General features: G+C 36.3%; 1 protein-coding gene across 1 annotated transcript; it reads right to left on the minus strand.

Annotated features, from left to right (window-relative positions):
• Nucleotides 1–568: 568 nt before the first annotated feature.
• Nucleotides 569–16147, minus strand: LOC123665772 (caspase-3-like). The gene is made up of 5 exons (XM_045600033.1): nucleotides 15778–16147; nucleotides 7660–7838; nucleotides 6699–6856; nucleotides 5475–5858; nucleotides 569–775 (listed from the first exon to the last, which is right to left on the minus strand). Exons 1-5 carry the CDS (start codon nucleotides 16145–16147, stop codon nucleotides 583–585), a joined length of 1284 nt encoding a protein of 427 aa, XP_045455989.1. The 3' UTR covers nucleotides 569–582.
• Between the last annotated feature and the right edge of the window lie 5693 nt (nucleotides 16148–21840).

The raw sequence follows: 21840 nt of genomic DNA on the forward strand, positions 1-21840 counted from the left end.
CCACCCCCTCTTCCCGTGGGTGTCGTAAGAGGCGACTAAGAGATAACACAGTTCCACTACCACTTTAGAACTTAAAAAGCCGACCGATGGCGGGACAGCCATCCAATTGCTGGCTTTAAAATACACAGGCCGAAAACGGGCAGCAGCGTCTTCGGTGCGACAAAGCCAGTCCTGCGGTCACCAACCCGCCTGCCCAGCGTGGTGACTATGGGCAACACACAGGAGTTTACGCCATTTTTGGCGCGAACTTGTGGAGGCCTATGTCCAGCAGTGGACTGCGATAGGCTGAAGTGATGATGTGATCATGTTGTGACCAAATTCTATTATTTTCCATTAAAAAACTTATTGAATGAAGTATTATTAAAACGTTTAAATTTATAACTACCTGTAGTTGAAGAATTTTGATATAGGTACTGAAAATACAGCTATGTAATAGTTATGAAAGGAAGGAAAATCAATAACAATTGCAAGAAAACATTACAAAATATATTTGTAACAACATTTCGTTTATAAAAATTAACAATAATTTATTAAAAATATCACAATGTTTGCCGTTAGTCTTCTGATAAAAAAAAAAAGAACCTAGGGCCTAGTTTCATACAAATGTAAATATTTGAAAAATTCTACCGTTCCTTCATAATTTTTGAGATGCAAAGATATGAGGGTAGCCATTTTCTCCTTAGCTGCATTAAAATCTACATTATCGTCAAACGTATCGCATAAATTAAGATACGATCTTGCTAGCATGTCCTCTGGATTTTCTGCTAACAAATGCCTGGAAAAATACACACTTGTAAATACAAAAAAGACAGACAAAGATCGATTTGTCAAAATCAAAATCAATGTCATAAATTATTTTATTCAAATAGGCTTCAAATGCTCTTTTAAATCGTCATTATACAAATTAATATTCTCTTTAATACATTAATTAAATTTAAAGTGATGTTGTGTGGTTACGGCAGTAAGAATATAGTCACCCCCTCTCTTGCCGTGGATGTCGTAAGAGGCGACTAAGGAATAACACAGTTACACTACGACCTTGGAACTTAAAAAGCCGACCGATAGTGGGATGACCATCCAATCCGCTGGTTTTGAAATACACAGGCCGAAGATGGGCAGCAACGTCTTCGGTGCGACAAAGCCTTGCGGTCACCAACTCGCCTGCCCAGCGTGGTGACTATGGGCAACACATATGAGTTCACGCCATTTTTGGCGCGAGCTTGTAGAGGTCTGTGTCCAGCAGTGGACTGTATTAGGCTGAAGTGATTGTGAAATTGATGCTAACAGACTCGGAATGCAATTAACAAACTGTATACGTAGAAGTATTTTTGAAGTAAAACTCCTTTACGTACGCTTGACTTGGGGAGTAAGCTGGTGAATGCGTGACGAGAGCGTTACGAAAAGTGTGATCGGGTGGGGCGAACGGAAGATGAGAGGGAGACATGAGTTAGTGAAGATAGAAAGAGAAATAGTTACGTTTTGTAAGTTTTATCTTTAGTCGTGTGGTTTAAAGCGCATTCATTTTTTCTATCTGTATGTATGAAATAACATCAATCATAGTTGTAAGCATAGTGTAAGAATTAGGTAGAAGTATAATAGATGATATTAGATTAGCGTTCGTAAATCAAAGAGAAATACTTTTACAAAGAGTCATGCTAACTTTCACCGTGACCTTATTCGTCTCCAGATTTCGTGCGTACATCTCAATCAATCATACACTTGACACAGAGTTTGCATTACCTTGAAGATTACCTGCGAATAGAAGTTATTTCGGTGCATTTCTAGTATAATCGTATTTTTTTTTTTTTTTTTTTTTTTTTTTATAGAAGAGGGGGCAAACGGACAGTTGTCTCACCTGATGGTAAGTGAAAAACAACATCCACAGACACCCGCTACATAAAATATTAGCAGGCGCGTTGCCGGCCTTTCAAAAAGGAATATGCTCTTCTTTTGAAGGTCCCTAGGTCGTATTGTTTCGGAAATACCGTAGGTGGCAGCTGGTTCCACAGAGGGGTCGTGCGTGGCAGAAAATGGCGCAAGAATCGAGCTGTCGTAGACTTCCAGACATCGAGGTGATGTGGGTGAAATTTTGAATTTCGACGCGATGTCCGGTGGTGGAATTCTGCTGCAGGCATAAGTCCGAACAATTCCTCAGAACACTCCCCGTGGTAAATACGGTAGAAGATGCAGAGTCGACATCTCTACGCAGTGCCAAAGAATCGAGCCGGTCGGAGAGAATCTTGTCGCCAACGATTCGAGCCGCTCGGCGTTGAACACGGTCAAATGGAAGGAGCTGGTACTGGGGCGCTCCAGCCCATAGGTGAGAGCAGTATTCCATGTGGGGCCGGATCTGTGCCTTATATAATTGTAGGCGGTGGCAAGGCATGAAATACTGCTTCGCCCTACTGAGCACACTAAGTTTCTTCGAGGCTAGTTTAGCCTTTCCTTCCAGATGACCACGAAATTGCACATTGCTCGATATGTCGACGCCAAGTATCCCAATACTGGCCGAGGCTGTTAAGGGAGTGCCTTCAAATTTAAGAGGAACGACGAAGGGTGATTTTTTTGCGGTAAACGCGCAAACTTGTGTCTTATTAGGGTTAAACTGGACTAGATTATGTCGTCCCCATTGCGAGACTTTGGCTAAAAGAGACTCGATTTCAGACACAAGTTTGTTCCGACACTCATCGACTCGTTCCCGAGAAATATTAGGACGGCCTGTGTATAAGGCGTCCCCGGTGCTGTCGTCCGCATAACAATGAATGCCACTTGTTTGTAACAGGTCATTGATGTGCAGAAGGAACAAGGTAGGTGATAGTACACAGCCTTGGGGAACGCCAGCATTGACAGACTTGAGGTCCGAGCATGCACCATCAACAACGACCTTGATGTTCCTGTCTGCCAAAAAACTGGTGATCCATTTACATAATTTCTCGGGAAGCCCATAGGATGGTAGCTTTGTTAGAAGTGCCCTATGCCACACCCGATCAAAGGCCTTCGCTATGTCCAAACTGACCGCCAGCGCTTCTCCCTTGCTCTCGACTGCCTCCGCCCATCGCTGAGTTAAGAATATTAGAAGATCACCAGCCGAGCGACTCCCTTGAAAGCCATATTGGCGATCGCTAATCAGCTGGTGATCCTCCAAATACCGCCGGAGCTGGCAGTTGATTATGGATTCCATAATCTTTGAAAACAAGGAAGTTATAGCAATTGGTCTATAATTGGACGGATCTGAGCGGTCCCCTTTCTTAGGGATCGGGTGCACCAAGGCCATCCTCCACGAACGTGGGACAACGCCTAACGAATAAGAGTGCCGGAAAAGACGCGTAAGGACGGGTGCCAACTCAGGAGCACAAGTTCGTAGCACTAACGGAGGGATGCCATCGGCCCCACTCGACTTATTGACGTCCAACGAAAAAAGGGCTTTGCGTACGGAGCTCTGTTGGAAAACTATTTCCGGCATTATAGTATCACACCGAGGGATCGTCGGTGGTATTTTTCCCCTATCATCCAAAGTCGAGTTGGAAGCAAAAAGAGAGCCTAGAAGATCGGCTTTTTCCTTCGCGGTGTGGGCCAACGAGCCGTCCCTCATGTGCAATGATGGTAGGGATGGCTTACAAAAATTCCCTTGGACAGCTTTGGCGAGTGACCAGAATGCACGAGTTCCCGAAGGAAGTCGAACCAATCTCTCCCCAATTCTGCCCACGTACTCCGCCTTTGCCTCAGCGATGACTCTTTTGAAGGACCTGGAGGCAAAGTTATACTCCTTTTTTAATGCGCTGGTCTTTACATCCTGGGACATCGATGCATTAGCCCAAGCTCGGTAGCTTTCCCGCTTATGGCGTGCAGCTATTTTGCATGGTCGACCAAACCAGGGCTTGGATTTGCCGCCTATAGGCACCGCAGAGCACGGAATAAAAAGTTCCATGGCTTGCAGAACCACTTCGGCGACAGAATCAGCAACGATGTCTGGATCATCCAGCGAGAAGCAGATTCGCCCCCATGGGTAGGATGCGAAGAAGGATCGCATTCCATCCCAATCAGCTGACTTATAGTGCCAAACGCGTCGGCTGCCCGCAAAGCGGGGCCATCGTGGGCGTGTAACTGGCACAGAACTCCGGACCAGACAGTGGTCCGACGAGCCAAGTGGAGAGTCCACGGAAACTACATACTTTTCTGGGTGAGACGTCAGCAAAAGGTCCAACAGGGAAGGCGTATGATCTTCCACATCAGGGATACGCGTTGGTGATGCTACTAATTGTGTCAGATCACACGCTGAGGCAAAGTCGTAAACAGATCTTCCCGCATGATCGGTTGTACGCGAGCCGAGCCACTCGGTGTGATGGGCGTTGAAATCACCAAGTATCACGATCTCTGCAGATGGGATCTGTTGTAGCACGGTGTCTGTAGCCATTTGAATGTGTTCCATGAGTCGATCAGTTTCGTCGTTACCGCTGTGGGACCTATATAGGCAGGCATAGACGCGGGGATGGTCGTCGCTGTCTACGCGCAACCAAAGGATGGAGAGGTCCCTACCTTCAAGACTGCCGAGGCGACGAGAGCACACATCCTCTCTGACGTACGCGCAAACTCCAGCCCGCGGTACAAAAAAGTGTTCTAATTTGTACCCCGGACAGGAGAGATAAGAGGTATCAGCTGGAGAGGATATCTGCGTCTCTGTCAAAAAGAGCAAGGCCGGCTTCGCCGTCTGGAGGTGGTAGTGGACGGCGTTAAGATTAGTATGAAGCCCTCTGATGTTACAGAAATCCACAGTCATAGTGGTAGGGGACTTCTGCCGACTGCTCCGTTTACCCCAGGCAGTTAATGTGTTGAGCACAGATTTGCCCCCCCCCCCAGAATTCGCGGGGCTGCCTAGGCTTCTGGAATCAGGTGCAGGTCCTGAGCCCAGAAGTCCAGAGAGGGATTCTCCGGTGCTATTGCTACCAGTACCCTCCTGAGGTAATCTTTGCGTAGTCTGTGCTGCCATCATGTTTGGGGGGGGGGAGGGAGGAGCTCTGGTCACCTTACTCACCAACAGGAACACAACACCGCTTGAAGACAGTGTTATTTAGCTGTGATTTTCTGTAAGGTCGAGGTACCACCCCAGTCGGGCTGCTCCATATTTTGAGCAGGAAATTCCTGCTGTGCCCTACCTCAGTTAATTTAGCTCATCTTTTATCGTATTTATCTAGTACATCATAAATCCACCACATTACAATATATACATATATATTATACAAATAGGTCGGCAAACAAGCGTACGACTCGCCTGATGCGATTACCGTAACCTATAGACGCCTGCAACAAGCATCGCAAGCGCGTTGTCGACCCTAACCCAATCCCCCCCAGGAGCTCTGGTCATCTTAGTTACCAAGAACACAACACTGCTTGAAAGCAGTATTATTTAGCTGTGATCTTCTGTAAGGTCGAGGTACAACCCCACGTACACAAACATATAGACATATATTAGTTACCTTAAACACTTCTTCAAATATGAAAAATGGTCTAGAAAACAGAAGCAAGGTCCAAATCGTGGCAGCAACGTAGGAGTCTGTGGTGTTTCACTATCAAGAACCTCATTCTGTCCCATCGTTCCTCTATCACTGAATACTTCCGGTGTTGAAGGTTCATCGTTGAACTTTTTAAAATACAATTTCCTTATTAACGTAGACGTAACGACTGGCATTTGTTTGTTAATATCTATTTCTCGAGATCCTTTATTGTAAACTGCGTGAAAAAAATCGATAGCTACTTTTCTTTTAACGTCAGTGAGGATTGATTCTAGATCCAATCTTGGGGAATTCCTTTTAATTTCAGTGCAAAGTGTTTGTATTAACCATGAACCGTGAAGTTCGTCTCTGAAAAGTGTGTTACGATTAACAACTAGATTTTACATTATTTTCCACATATCACTTAGTGATAACGTAGCATTCTCCTAAAAAAAACAATTAAAGTCGATCCAGCAGTTTTTCAATTAATCCATTACAAACGAACAAAAAACCTTCTTTTTTTATTTTCAAGTAAAACCTTGGGCTATGTCTACTTTTGTCATTACTGAATAATGTATAATTCTGTTTGTAATTATATTTTCATACTAGCTGTGCCCGTAACTTAGTCCGCTTGGAATTTAATAAAAAAGTTATTGTTCAGTTCGCAGAGTTATGAATTAAATAAATTTCTAAAATAAAAATAGCTTAAGTTACTCCTTACTACATCCAGCTGCCAGTGAAAGTCTTGTTAATATAGGTTCAGTCGTTTCAGAGATTAGCCGGAACAAACAGACAGATAGACAGACAAAAATTGTAAAAATGTTATTTTGGTATATGTACCATGTATACATTTATATGCATTTATGTAGTAAAAAGCAGTTACTTTAATATTACAAACAGACACTCCAATTTTATTTATTTGTATAGATATGTAAGCTTAAGACAACGTTTGGTGTAGAGGCCACTACACGACAAATGATTATGTATAGATTATACAAATGTTTGTCGTGACCTGGGCATTTGTTTTATATCTGCTTCCACACCCCGGATAAGATTAAATCCAACTGGGAACCGTTGCGCGTCGTGTTTCATAACTTATTTATTTATTTATTTTTTGAAAATTGCATAAATTACAGTTATTGTATTTACTTGGACTTGTTGCACGATCTAAGTTTATTACTAAAAGAAGATCTAGGGATTCGATCTTACCTGTGAGAGGGGTTACCTCTGTATGAACTGTGGAGAATTAGCATGTCTGACTCGATTGGTAGCGTGTAAGGTTCATCAGCACGATCATCTTCATCCTTACTTATTTTTGCTGCCTGCCCTACGTATATCGCCCTTATTGGTTTCTTGCCTCGACAGGCCTGAAATGTATTTAATTCAAATGAATCAATGTAGGAAAAAATGACGGCTCCTACTGTTTACCAAATCAAATATGTCAATAGTGTAAATCCGACACAAACAGAACGTACACTGAATTGCAGATATAATATAGACTGAATGTAAAAAATATCTAAAACAAATTATGGGCATAGAGATGCTCTCTTTCTTGCTTGAGCTTGGCAGCTGCATATAAGTTCTCAATACTTTTCTGGTGCAGTTTAGAACGACACATTATTCAATATTGAACTGGGCTCTCATGTCACATTACTAAAAAGAGCGTTGTTTTTCTTGCAAACTATCAAACATTCAATTTATAATTTTGTGAGCATTTTTTAGCGATTTGTTTTTATATATTTCTTTATTTATTCACATAGATTATGTATGAGTACAATACGGTCACTGCACTAGTCAAAATTACTGGTGACACTCGCTGAGGTGTCATACGGCTCACCTAACAACAATCGGTTACCTCAGCCTATAGACGCATGCAACACCAAAAGCATCTCAAGCGAATTACCGTTCCTACCCCAAATCCATCCTCCTTTAATACCTTGCTCACCATAGGAACACAATACTGCTTGCTAGCAGTATTATTTAGCTAGATCTACTGTAAGGTTGAGGTACTTCTCCAGAGGGGCTTCCCCAGATTATATGTAGAATATTTCCGGCCGTGCCCTACTTCAGTCAAAATTGCTTTAATAGCTTATATTGATTTTAGTTGTGTCTGTGAGTGTGTGTGTGTGTGTTTTTTTACATAGATTATCGATATTATTAAAAATTTTACCTGAACTATTAGAAGTTTTGCCTTCGTTGCTAGTGTGGGTTTGTCGTGAGTTTTAAAGAAATTTACAATCTCGCTTTCGTGAAACGACGTGTCCTTTGCTTTAAGTAAACCTCCGGAAGATCCATGTGTCAACACCACTACCGCTACACATCCATAGTCCGTGAAATCTTTTTCTTTCACTGAAATAATAAAATTATTTATTGTAATTATTACTATGGGCAACACATATGAACTCACGGTATTTTTGGCGCAAACTTGTTAAAGCCTATGTGCAGCAGTGGAATGTGATAGGCTGAAGTGATGATTACGATGATGATTCTAATTATTAAAAAAATTGTTTATAATTCAACAGTTACTTTTCATGACAGTTGTTGAGAAGAAATGAACCACTGATGCGATACTAAAGAGATCGAAATCGACAAAAAACATTTAGAATTCAGACACACCAGCCCCTTCCCATCTACATGGAACAAACAACAGAGCTGGTGCGGCTTGTGCAGCGGCTGAAAAAACAAAAGCAGACAAATACAGGGGTCTAGGCTCCGAATATGATTTTGTCCCATTCGGTGTCGAGACCCTTGGTCCGTGTGGTCCTAGTGCTATAACACTATTTAAGGAACTAGCAAAAAGGTTAGTCGACGTCACAAGAGACCGAAGAGCTGGCAGCTACTTCGGACAAAGAATTAGTCTAGCTATTCAAAGGGGGAACGCTGCCAGTATCTTCGGAACCTTGCCTAAAGGGACTCCTTTTAATAAATTTTTTTAGTTATTATTTTACATACATTTTACACAATTTGTTAAATTTATATTTAGAAATTATCTCTTATATAATATTCTCGTGTCGCGGTGTTTGTAGTTAAACTCCTCCGAAATGGCTTGACCGATTCTCATGAAATTTTGAGTGAATATTGGGTAGGTCTGAGAATCGAACAAGACCTATTTTTCATCCCCCTAAATATTAAGGGTAGTCCACCCCTAAATACATTTTTTTTTAATTTTTAGATAAATTATTATTTTTTTTATGATACAACATTAAATAATACATACAACCCTAAATTTTCAACCCTTTACGATCAACTCCTATTTTTAAGCAAGCCAACGTTTGCCGAGTCAGTTAGTATTACTTATCTTTATTTATATTTTCACATCTCGATGCTCTAACGTCGAAGTGACAAATGTTCCATTATCACCGACGATTGTGAGTTAAATTTCCTGCTAAGAGTCGAGGAGTGAAGAAATATGTATTTGTTTCTGGTTTGTATTAAGGCCAAGTAAGGTTCATGTTAAGCTAGTGTTTATACTTAATCTTATAGAGTTGAAAAAAGAGATCGCATTTCCAAATTAAATCGCAGGCACATTAGTTCTCTCTCAAGATATAAAAAAAGCATTATTTAAATTTAATCAAATGATCATCGTTCGAAATCAATCACGTTTACTACAACAAAAGCTTTATCGTACAGTGATTTTACTTTATATTCTTTATTCTTATTAAAATTAAATTAATAGTATTTGTCATTGATGTTCATCCATCGTATGTTTATCTTATCAATTATTATATTTTATCACAAGAAAAATGACTTCAAGGATGTTCCTAATATTCCCAATTATCCTTTACGCGGAATAACAACAAAATTATAAAAATACTAGCAGTGACCGCGACTTCGTCCGCGTGGAATTTAACAAAAAAGTTGTTGTGCAGCTTGCAGATTTATAAAATACATAAATTCCTAAAATAAATGTAGACTCCTTACTATATCAGCTGCGAATGAAAGTCCTGTCAAAATCGGTCCAGCCGTTTCAGAGATTAACCGGAACAAACAGACAGACAGACAGACAGACAGACAAAAATTGTAAAACATATTATTTTGGTAAATATTTCGTATACATATCCATATACTTTTAATTAAAAGCGGTTATTTTAATATTACAAACAAATACACCAATTTTATTTATTAGATATCGGAAAATCATTAAGCTGTCAAGTTCTATATCTATATAAATAAAAATGAATGTTGCTAAGCGCATAACTCGAGACTGGCTCTACCAATTCGGCTAATTTATTTTTTCTATGTTCCTTAAGGCCCACGAAAGGTTTTAATACAAAAAAAAATTAAAAAAATTAAGAAAAATAATTTTAACTATTAACTTTTGACAGAACGAAGTCTGTCCTGGCAGCTAGTAATAAATTTATATATCTTGTTCTCGCTGTTTAAACAAAGAATTGCAAGTAAGCATTAAGCATCATAAGAATAAATTAGAAGTACATTTGCGGCATAATCTGAGTTGATTCTGAGCAATTACCTAAGAACGTGACGTATTAATCTTAAATCCTTCACATTGATAGGAGAGGCCTTTGGTTAAAAATTTAAAGAATATTACACATTATTCTATTTTATGAAGCAAACGAAGATACAATCATCATCACCCTGCCCTTATCCCACTTATTTAGGGTCGGCACAACATGTTTTCCTCTTCCATTCCTATCGATTGTTCGCCACGTCAGCGCTTACTCCTTTCTTTCTCATATCCTCACTCACACAATCCACCCATCGGTTTTTTGGCCTGCCGATCACTTTTCGTCTTTCGACATTCATCCCTAACATTTTACCAATATAGCGTTCATCCCTCCTCATTACATGCCCATACCACGCAAACGAAAACATAAGTAAATTATATGGGTGAAAAAATTATATCTACTGCAACGCGCAACAGCAGTTTACTCTCTAACGGTTACCGTGATATTTAAACTTTAAAATGTTTTATTATATGGATCTAATTATCATACATATAATAAAAATGTTTTTGTCTGTTTGTCTGTGAGTTTGTGCACGGTAATCTCAGAAACGGCTGATCCGATGTAGATTTTTTTTTATTCGAATAGGTTGGCAAACAAGCGTCACCTGATGGTAAGCGATTACCGTAGCTTATAGACGCCTGCAGCGCCAAAAGCATCGCAAGCGCGTTCCCAACCCTACCCCCAATCTCCCCTAGGAGCTCTCGTGTCCTGTTTCACCACCAGGAACAGAATACTGCTTGAAAGCAATATTATTTAGCTGTGATCTTCTGGAAGGTCGAGGTACTTTCCCAGTCAGGCTGCTCCATATTTTGAGCAAGAAATTCCTGCTGTACCCTACCAGTTCCTGAGATTAGTGTGTTTAAACAAACAAACAAACTTTTCAGGTTTATAATATTAGTATAGATAAGGGATTCGATGATAAATCTAGATTAAAACTAAGTGTTACAAAATAGAAATGACATTTTATTATCATCTCTTTGACAGAAGAAATGTGACCTTCACTCAGCCTTCTCAAATGATAAAAACAAAATTTTTGAGCGCTTCCTATTGTTGTATCATATTTATATTCAAAATTTATTTATTGGAGTTCACTGCTTAATAAGCTGCTTTTAGCTGTATATGTATATATATATTAGTAACGAGCTGTTCCCACAACTTTGTTCGCGTGGAATAGTGAATTTGGACAACATTTTTTGGATATATCTTTTGGTTTATTTTGCATTATAAATACCGTCGTTTGGGTATTTACATGTTCAACGTGATTTTTTAAATTGGCGTAACTTTTTTATTTTTGAACCGATTGACATGAAACAAAAACTAAATGTTAAGCGAAGCTTACCACAATATATTAGTGAAAACCACATCTATTTACACAAAACAGAAAAAAAAAACAGAACACACAGAAAAATACAGAAAAAAAAACCACTGGTTCGAATTGAAAAAACCTTTTATGTTGCATAGCACATTCACCATGCATCGTTATATCGCTATAGGCTATTTTTTTTTTTTTTCGTCAAATTAACGCATGTAAAAGTACGGGACACGGCTAGTATTGTTATATTTTATCTGGATTACTTTATTATGATGTAAGTAAAAATCAGTATACCCGCTGTTATTTTGCATATCTAATTTAAAAAAATATAAGCGGTCAATATTTTTGCGTATGTACGTACTTTTAATATTTCCATTTTTTTTTTAATTTAAATTTTAACATCCATAGACTCTTGAGTGCCCATGCCTTTTTTATTTACATTTTAATTTTCAAGCGTTGAGGCGTATTTAATATTTTCATTTAAAGAAAATAAGTCTTATAGCATAATAAACATTATTGAATTCCCGATGTTTGGGTAACGTTGCAAACGCGCTAGCCACGGGGCGACCAAGTTGTCTCATAAATTAAATAGTCATATGGGATAGTCAAATGATTTTATTAAGGTACTAGCTGTGGCCTACGGCACCCGCATTAATTTAATTAAAGCATTACGTAGTGCGACGTGGTATCGTTGCATTTGCTTTTACATTATTTCCTAAATTATGCCTACAAATTAAGCGCTATAAAAAAACGTTATTTTCATAAAATTACCTTGTTGATGAAGTATTTTTCATTAGTAAGAATTCATATGCCTGGCCAACACTAATGCAATAAAATCACCTTTTAATTTTTTGTGATCATTAATTCTTAGCAGAGTTATATTAAAACTATAATATTTTAAGTATTCATTGAAATCAAATGATGTTAAGTACAGTTGTTTTCAAAAATAAATACTTGTGATGAATAACGTATTTATTTGGATAAAGATTTATATCATGCCTATAAAACCTCATTCGCAAATAGTGCATATCTTACAACAAACTTGATTACTATAAAAAGGTTATACGAGTTAACCTTAAGAGATAGACACATGCTGTCGCGGACTTTTATTTAGAACTTTTAATCGCGATCAATTCCGTCATACATAGTTTTTGGGTTTTCTTTGCTTAATCGTTTACGCAGCGTACGCAAAGGAACAGAAGTAAGGAAAGAAATTTTATAATATTAGTGTGGATAAGCATAAACATAAACGCCTCACACTCAAGGGCAATCATTAGGATTTACATTTGTCTGGAAACACACACAATAGACAAGCACAAACGCCCAGACCACGGTAAACATCTGTATGGCCAATACAAATGTATGCCGTGTGTGGGGATCAAACCCGACACTGCCAGCGCAAAAGCCATAAGCAGTGCTGTGACCGTTTCGCTAACGCTTGACACGTACACTTTACTGTCGACGTCAAAAAACCTGCGATGTGAAAGTGCATTGTAATAAGATGTCCAATCTAGACTAAAGCCATTTACAAGCACATCCACATTTCTAAGTTTTACTACGTATAACAGTAATTTATTAACAACAATTTGTAACAAGTTAAAAAAAAGGTTTAAAGTAATATAAAAGAAAAAAAAACATCGTAAACTAGCAACTACGGGTAACTTGGTTAGCTAAGTTAGGATTCCATTTGCGTTCACGGCAAGGTTTGATTGTTGTCACTTCGTCCAACCAGTACGACATACATACGTTTTGGATCGATGCAGATATATTATCACATCAACCTATCGCAATCCACTACTGGTCATAGGACTCCACAAGTTTGACCCAAAAATGGCATGAACTCATATGTTTCGTCCATAGTCACCACGCTGGGCAGGCTGGTTGGTGACCGCAGGGCTGGCTTTGTCGCACCGAAGACGCTGCTGCCCGTCTTCGGCCTGTGTATTTAAAAGCCAGCAGTTGGATGGTTATCCCGCCATCGGTCGGTGTTTGAAGTTTCAAGGTGGTAGTGGAATTGTATTATCCCTTAGTCGCCTCTTATGACACCCACGGGAAGAGAGGGGGTGGCTATATTCTTTAATACCATAGCCACACAGCGTATATGCAGATGTAAGGATTTACACCTTTATTGTTTTTCAGTTTTTCATAATAGGAGCTAAAAATTAAGGTGAAGCGCTAAGCTAAGGTAGTAAATATTTAATACTAACCAGAATGTTTAAAATTAAGTCAGTTAAGAAGATAAGCATTTGAATAAAAATACCAAACACGCTAACACAAGGCCGACAGTAAATATAAAAAGTAATACAAAAATCAGAATAAATAAATCTATATTTTTTTTTTAGAAGACAAACGATAAAATCACAAATACACGGTGCGATCCCCCGAAGTGCCTCTTTTGTGCATGTCACAGATATTGCAGGACAATCTATGCTACTTTGATACAGACGGAACTTAGTATAGTATTCGAAAATAATACGCAATACTTTTTTTGATCACCAAAACAGCGACATTTATGTCAAATAAGTATATGCCCAAATTGACATCAGATTTTTTTAAGTATCCATTGGAAGAGTCCATAATATAAATAATTACAGAAAAAAAAAATTTTTTTTCGTGTCATCTCTACTTGACGTGACGTTTTCGAAATTATCTGTACTATGGTCCACCCGATTTTATACTATTACCGAAGCCTATTAGGATACTACACCTGACGACGACTATAATATGGTCGTCACAATTACGTTGCCGACTCTACTCCTAAAAACAACACATTACACTTTTACAAGCTACACCAGTTGGAGTTACGAAGGAAAACTGTAATTTATTTTATGTGGATTTAGTAAGAGATGAAAAATTTAAACGAGTGTTATAGCATACTGAAATTTATTCTAGGGATTGCTGTAGCAGAGACATCGACAAACTTCAATTAAAAGGTCTAAATACATCGACAGTAGGTAATCCAATAGCCCTACCGGTTGAAATATATCGGTAACACCGCCGGGACTATTATTCAATTGAATAATATATAAACATATATTATTCAATTCAATCTTTTTGAAGTTATACTTCTTTTAGCGTGCTGGCAAAAAATGATGAGAGTAAATTTTTACGATGAGCGCGCACCAGTGTCACAAAAAATCGACACCCTGAAGTTAGCTAGTCAACGAAAAAGAAGTTATCAACGTGAAGTTAGTTACACAATGAAGTATAACTTCTTATGTGCGTACATAAGTATACACACATTTTTTTTTAATTTATGAAGCTTAGAACTAACAATAATAATGAAATAGCTGTGATAATTTGCTACAAATACTTTGTCTGTGACGTTCTATAAAATGTCTTATATTATAGAAAGATCATTTCCTATTTGTCTTTTAAAAGCAATGAATTGTATTTTAATCCGTTTTGCACTCTCGGTTAGCGTATAATTCAACACATCCAAGAAGTACCACACTAACTCGATTTTTTTAAGGTAAACAAAGGAGCTCTTAAAGGAAAAGTGCCAACAATTGCCACATTATTAAAACAATTTTAATAAAACTAGTAATACTGTTAGGAACGTAACATAAAGGCATTTATGATTACATTTTTCTCTTAAAAACAGAAAATGCCTATAGTTCGTAGTATGTAGATTGGCGAAGTTTCTTGAAAGTGTCAAAAATATTTATAATGTTGCCCGTTCTCGCAACAAAAGTTTCTTTTAAATGAACCTATGCATTTTTTTATCGTCCAGCAGTTTTTAAAGAACGGCATGCTGAAGCAAACATTATAATATACATCATATACATAGTCTGGCCATAAAAACTGTTACAATTAAAAATAACCAAAATATTACATTTGAATTTGGAATTTGTCATTTTTGTATGATTGTGCATTGTTTGTTCATTGTTTAATTGTTTTATATTAATATAAATAATATAACAAACTGTAATAGTAATAAATGTTATTTTTTTTATTTGTAACAATATTCAGGGCAAGACTATGTATATAGTTATCACACAGGTCCACACTCTTTCAATTGACAAACATGTCCGTTGGTTCACATACATGTGTGTGTGTAACAATCACATTCATATTATAGTTAAGAAAATACACAAAACTTAATCCACAATTGATTTTATGTATCTAAAAATTGGTATACTAAATATTAAACCAAAAAAATGGACAAAAATAATGAATCGTTGTATGTGTGCGTTTTGAAAAACTTCTGAATTCATCTAATAATCATCAAAATAAAAGGCGCGAAATTTAATAAACATCATTCTTCATCTATCTATACTAATAAACGGAGAGCCGGTTTTTTTTGGTCGGTTATATTGCGAAAACCACTGAACCGATCAGAATAATACTTATACCATAAGATGCAGCTTCTTTCCGAGAAGGTTTTAGTATATGATATGTTGGTGATTACTTATCGTGTAGGAAAACACGGACGGAGAGAGGTCGCTAGTTGTCTTATATTCCCAATGACAAAATGATGAATGAGCAATAATGTTACATATTTACTTACATACTTGAAGTTCTTCCATTATTTCCGCTTTCGTATAATCGGTACGAACGACACATTCAAATCCAAATTCCGAAAACGTACTGCAAAGTGATGCAACATCTTTTTCTGTTCCTAACCTCGGTTCGTAGCCGACAATATTTTCTTGATTAAATATTATCATGAAGTTCTTTTCGAATTTTTCAAGTTTGTACGTTGTTGCGTGTCTGCTGAGAGCTCTCGTGTTGTATAAAACGTTAACACTTTCCGAAATTGGTGTTACTGGTTCACTTGTCTTATCCTCATTGTACTCTGATTTACTATCAGACTCATAAGATACTTCTGGCGGATTTTTCATAACGCCATCAAGCTCCGTGTACGAATATTGATCCATTTTAATTTAAGAACTCGGTTTTAAAGTGTTAAGTGTATTCAAACACAAGTGCACCATACAAATGATTAAAATTATATCGATCTGGTTTATCTTATCTAAATAGTGATGTCACAAACCGTTTATTGAAACTTTACATTTTTATTTATCGTAGTCTTAATCGAAGAACTGAAGAGTCATGTTTCATACTATCCTTGGCTAATTCTTCTATTTCAATGGTAATTTCTTTGTGTCGATAGATATTAACTAAGGCTTGTTATTATCAAGTCAGCAATTTTTTTTTTTCAAGTGATCGAATTATAAACCATTCCAAATATAATTGAGGGTCTTCTTCGGATTATTTTAGATGCATTTTTTAACGTATATGTGTTGACATGATATTGTTTATCTATATAAATAAAAGTAAATCGCTGAAATGTATCTACGCGCATAGCTTTCTAACGATTGCACAAAATTATATATTTTTTTGTTCGAAATCAAATAGAAAACAGACAAAATTATGGTTTTTCTGGGTTTTCTCCAGTAAATGGCTTATTAACCATAAGTCCGCCCGTTGTACTTCACTGTATATTAGTATCTTTAAACTTTGTTATAATAATAAAGTATAAAATAATATAAATAATAAAATTATAAAAATGATAATGATGGCGGTACGTTGTTCGCCAGGTCAGTAAGCAAAATATAATGTTAAATTGATAGGAAGGATTAATAAAATACGTGCATTATTTTGTAGAATTATAGAAACTTTAAGCGTTCATTTATAGGTTTTGTAATTCCTGTCCTCCTTAAGAATTGATTTTCATATAAGGCGCCCGGTATGAAAAAAATGTGAGGAGAAAAATCTACTGAACGTGAACGAATGACCTCGGTTTTTGTGCCCTATTGGGTTCTGATAGATGGCGTTACGACGGTTTCTAATAAATTATTTGATTCGTATATTTACCATTTAATGTTACGACGTTTTCTAATCAATTATATCATTCGTTTAATACCATTTTGTGACTATTTAGACAGTCGATCTGAAGGTGTAAGCTCCAGTCGTGAGTCGGAGCTGACACACACACTTTTCTATCTGTACCGTCCGTAGTATAAGTCCGTATTATATTCAGAATCTGAAAAACGACGACTTTCGACGTAAGGAGAGATTACCCATCACTCTCATTTCTCTTTTTTGACACTTTGATATTTTAGTGACGAAATTTAAGTGCATTATTTCAGTGCATTTTTTGGTTTTAAAGATACTTAATTAGGCATTTCTATCGTGACCCTAAGTCAATCAAATCTTTTAACAAATTGAAATATTTCCAGTAATCTGCATACGATATGCAAAATAACAGTTTACCCATATATACATACTCAAATATTAATATATATAATAATCCTCATACGTCAAACATCTCGTCTTCCGTATAGTATTTGTATAGTCTTCACCAACTGAATCAAATTGCTGAAACGATTAAGATCATTCAAGACATTCGTGATATTCAGACATTCCCAAAACTCAATATTTTCATGATGACGCTTAAAATCAGCTCGTAGATTTAACTAAATTACCTAATCAATCTAAAATTATAAATAAAACGCTATTTGAAGACCAGAACCACTACGGGTTTTCACCAAGCTTCTGGAGATATTTCATTGACTACGAGAAATAAAGATCAGTGTTTTACGTTTTTTCTGGATTTGTTTTTTACCGCAAATTAACAAGCAGTTGATTCGAAAAGTCAAAAACGTAAGTTACGATTGTAATGCTAGAAAGCGTGTAAGAATGCGACGCCTGCTAAAATTCAATAGCAAAAGTATTAAAAAAGCTTATTGCCAGAATATTCCAAGCCAATTAGAAGTATGTATTTTGTTAATTTAGTAGGTACGAAGGAAAATCGTGCATTATTGCCTTAATAGATTTCAATCCCTTTATTAAAACGGCAGCACTTTTCTTGTTTCAGTATTAAAATAATTATAAGAAAAACCACTTTTTATACATATATAGTGTCTATGTAAGATATAATATGTATGTTGGTACCTACAATATAAAAGATTCAAAATCATATTCTAGAAATCGGGCATAAGCAAAACTATCAGAGGATATTATTAGAGTATTCAGAGGAGTATTATTTTCTCTTTCGTGAAATAATGTCGTTTTACATGATAAAATGGCTGAATTATCAAAGCTGAATGGTCCAAGGTGCCACAATAAACATATTAAAATTCAGTCTACAAACATCGAAATCAGTGTTATAAGGGGCCATCCATAAGTCACGGTAAGGTCAGGTGGGGTCCTATATATTAATTTTATTATACTATATATTATATATATTTATTTTATGTCTAAAAGTCGTAAAATTCGTGTGGGTCTTCTGTTTTAAAATTTATTATTTATAATTATTATTTATATGTATATTCATAATTATATATATTTAATATATTTTATCCTTTTTTAGTTCCTAGTTATCATTTTCAATGAAAGTGTGAATATGAATAATATGAATACTTTGTAGTTAATGTAAAACCACTAAACATAAATAAGTATAAACACACGTGAACAGTTTTTATACATTTTGATGACTAAAATGTATTCTTATGAAACATCAATTTTAGCACAGTTTTAAAATAAATACTTTGTTGAAGTAATAATTAGCAATGAGTTTATGAGATCAAGATTTTTCACACTTGATAAATCTCTCAATTTCTGCCAAATATCATACCGAAGCCGTATTGTACATTTATCATTATAGATTTTAATCTGATTACTGGCCGATCCTCTATTAATGAATATAATGATGCAATATCATCAGATTTAGATTAATTCCACTCAATTATTAAATAAATTAAGAAATTGAAATAAGGCTATAATTACAGGGATTACTTTTGTTCCGTTTTTAAAAAGTAGTAAAAGCAGTATTTTAATAAATTTGTGAGTGAACCTGTTTTCGCATAATCGTTAAAGTTTAGCTAAGCATGGAACTGAAATTACTGACAGATAGCTATTATATTATGAAGTAAGCAAGTGCGAAATTTTAAAATTACATTTACAGGCATTGTATAGTCGTAAGCATGCAGCTTGGAGAGAAGGAGAACGATCGCTAAGTACTAATACTAAGGCATTAACCTATCCCTAAAAATTTTGTACCTACCTAATTTTAGAATGAATAGTTCATTTTTCAACCACCAGTCACGCAACCGTCGGTAAATAGTGTCCTTGAGTTAGGAGTTAGCTGTTTATGCCATGAGTACAAGTAGATGAAATTAAGTTGAATAATGTACCAAAGATTATTTAAGGTAATGCACATCGTACCAGGGCTGTTGATATTTTTTTAAATATCGGATTCTCGATATATCGATATTTTTAAATATATCAATATCGGAGTTTGATATATCGACATTTCGATATATCGATATTTTTTCGATTGGATTTCATCGGCTTTGTTTTTAAAAAACAATCGTAAGTCGGCTCAAAAATAGTTTACACAATTGATAATTCAGTATAATTATTTGTAAAACAAATTAAATTATAAGTTTTTTAAAATATAAGATTTTAAGTCATTATTGTTCAATTTTAATAAAACAATAATGCGTAAATATTCAGTAATAGTTTAAAAAATACTCGTTGTTTTATATGTTCAATTGTTTGACTATTACGATTATTAGGCACTAAACTATGATTATAGTAGCCATTCGTTCAGATGCTATAGATGTAGCAGAAAAAATCAAATATTTAACAGCTATTTCTGATAGCACAAGAGTGAAATGCTATCAATCCAAAATTTTATTAACCCAGTATTTAATGACCTTGAAATATTCGGTTGATCTAAATACTGCTTTAATTTAGCAGACATTGTAACAAAAATTGTGACAAAAAATTCATTGGTATTAGACAAATTTTTCAAGAGCATATCTTCATGCCTCTCCTATAATGATGAAGTATTTTCCTTTTCTCTGCGTGGAGAAGTGCCTACGAAAATTATATTTTGATTTAGGATAATTACTACTAATATCATAAACGTGAATATGTTTGTTTGTTACGCTTTCACGCGAAAACTCATCATGAAACTTTGTACAAATCATGGACCTTGGTACATATTTTTTTGGAGGTATAAGAAGTAACATAGGATACTTTTAATAAAAAAAAATATATATATATTATATATTTTTTTTATATATAAAATCTCTCTACTTATTTAATGGCTTCAGTTCGAGTGAAGCCGCGGGTAAAAGCTAGTGTGTAAATAAATAAAGTAAACTGTAGTGTAAATAAAGTCCAGTAGATTAAGTTTATGACGAAAAAAAAAGTTTCTTAAAAATACGAGTAAGCTTTAGATTACACGACGAAAGCGTTACGAAACATAAGTCTCTCTCTTTCTACTTTCACTAACTTATGTGTCCCTCTCAACTTCCGTTCGCCTCGCCTGATCACACTTTACGTAACACTCTCATCACGTATTTCCCAGTTTACTCCCCAAAACAAGCTTGCATAAAAAAGTTTTACTTTAAAATATCGAGTGTTGATATTTAAATTTCAATATCGAACTATCGATATATCGTACAAAAAAGTATTAACTTTAAATCATCTCTAAATTGGTAATAAATATCGATATTTCTAAATAATAATATCGATATTTCGATATATCGATATTTTATCAACAGTCCTACATTGTAAAAATTTTCTTCGCGGCATTCGCAATTTGGCATTGGTAATCGGTAATCGGTATGCTCTTTGGGCATTTGTGAAAAATAATCTTGTATTTTTTTTAATTTTTGACAGAAATAAACATAAAAAATGGTCAAATATTGTATTGTTCGTGGATGTAAAAGTGGTTTAGCATCTGATCGGAAAAATAGACAGAAAAACAATTTGCGTCAATCATCGTTATTTAAAGTACCAAAGGTAATATCTTAATACGTTATTGATTCATAGCTACACATGGAAATATTGAATATGTCACTCACTCACTTCAGCCTATAGCAGTCCACTGCTGGACATAGGCCTCCCCAAGTTCGCGCCAGACATCCCGGTTTTCCACAATCCTCATACAGCCTACACCGGCAATCTTACGTAGATCGTCGGCCCAACGGGCCGGAGGACATCCCACACTGCGTTTGCCAAGACGCGGTCTCCACTCCAGGACCCTCTACGGATATTATGTACAATCGAGGAGTGTATGGATAGGTTAGGGTTTTTTTTTTTTTTGTATAACGAAACTGTCGTTAAACGTTGTAGTACTTTTTAAGTTAGATAGGTTAGTTATTTTTTTTTTTTTTTTGTTAAACGAAACTGTCGTTAAACGTTGTACTTCTTAAGTTAGATAGGTTAGGGTTAAATTACACTCCTCGATTGTACAAAATTACCCCCGTCTACTCCAACGGCCATCGGTCCTGCGACACAGATGACCAGCCCACTGCCACTTCAACTTGCTAATTCTGTGGGCTATGTCGGTTACTTTCGTTCTCTCGCGGATAGTCTCATTTCTAATCCTATCTTTGAGAGAAACCCCAAGCATAGCCCGTTCCATTGCACGTTGCGCGACTTTAAATTTGTGGACCAGTCCCTTCGTCAGTGTCCACATCTCGGCTCTGTATGTTAACACAGGCAAGACGCATTGCTGGAAGACTTTTGTCTTCAAGTATTGCGGATTCCTCGAAGTGAAGACTCGACGAAGCCTGCCAAATGCCGCCCAGCCCAACCGAATCCTCCTGTC

The sequence above is a fragment of the Melitaea cinxia genome, chromosome 24 (assembly GCF_905220565.1).
Source record: "Melitaea cinxia chromosome 24, ilMelCinx1.1, whole genome shotgun sequence".
NCBI classification, from domain to species: Eukaryota; Metazoa; Arthropoda; class Insecta; order Lepidoptera; family Nymphalidae; genus Melitaea; species Melitaea cinxia.

Excerpts from the sequence above, each read along its gene's own strand:
- LOC123665772 (XM_045600033.1), bottom strand. The coding sequence starts at position 16,147 with ATGGATCAATATTCGTACACGGAGCTTGATGGCGTTATGAAAAATCCG. Across the intron at positions 7,839-15,777 it reads AATGGAAGAACTTCAAGTAT|TGAAAGAAAAAGATTTCACG; the intron begins GTAAGTAAATAT and ends TTATTATTTCAG. Across the intron at positions 5,859-6,698 it reads AGAGGTAACCCCTCTCACAG|AGACGAACTTCACGGTTCAT; the intron begins GTAAGATCGAAT and ends CACACTTTTCAG.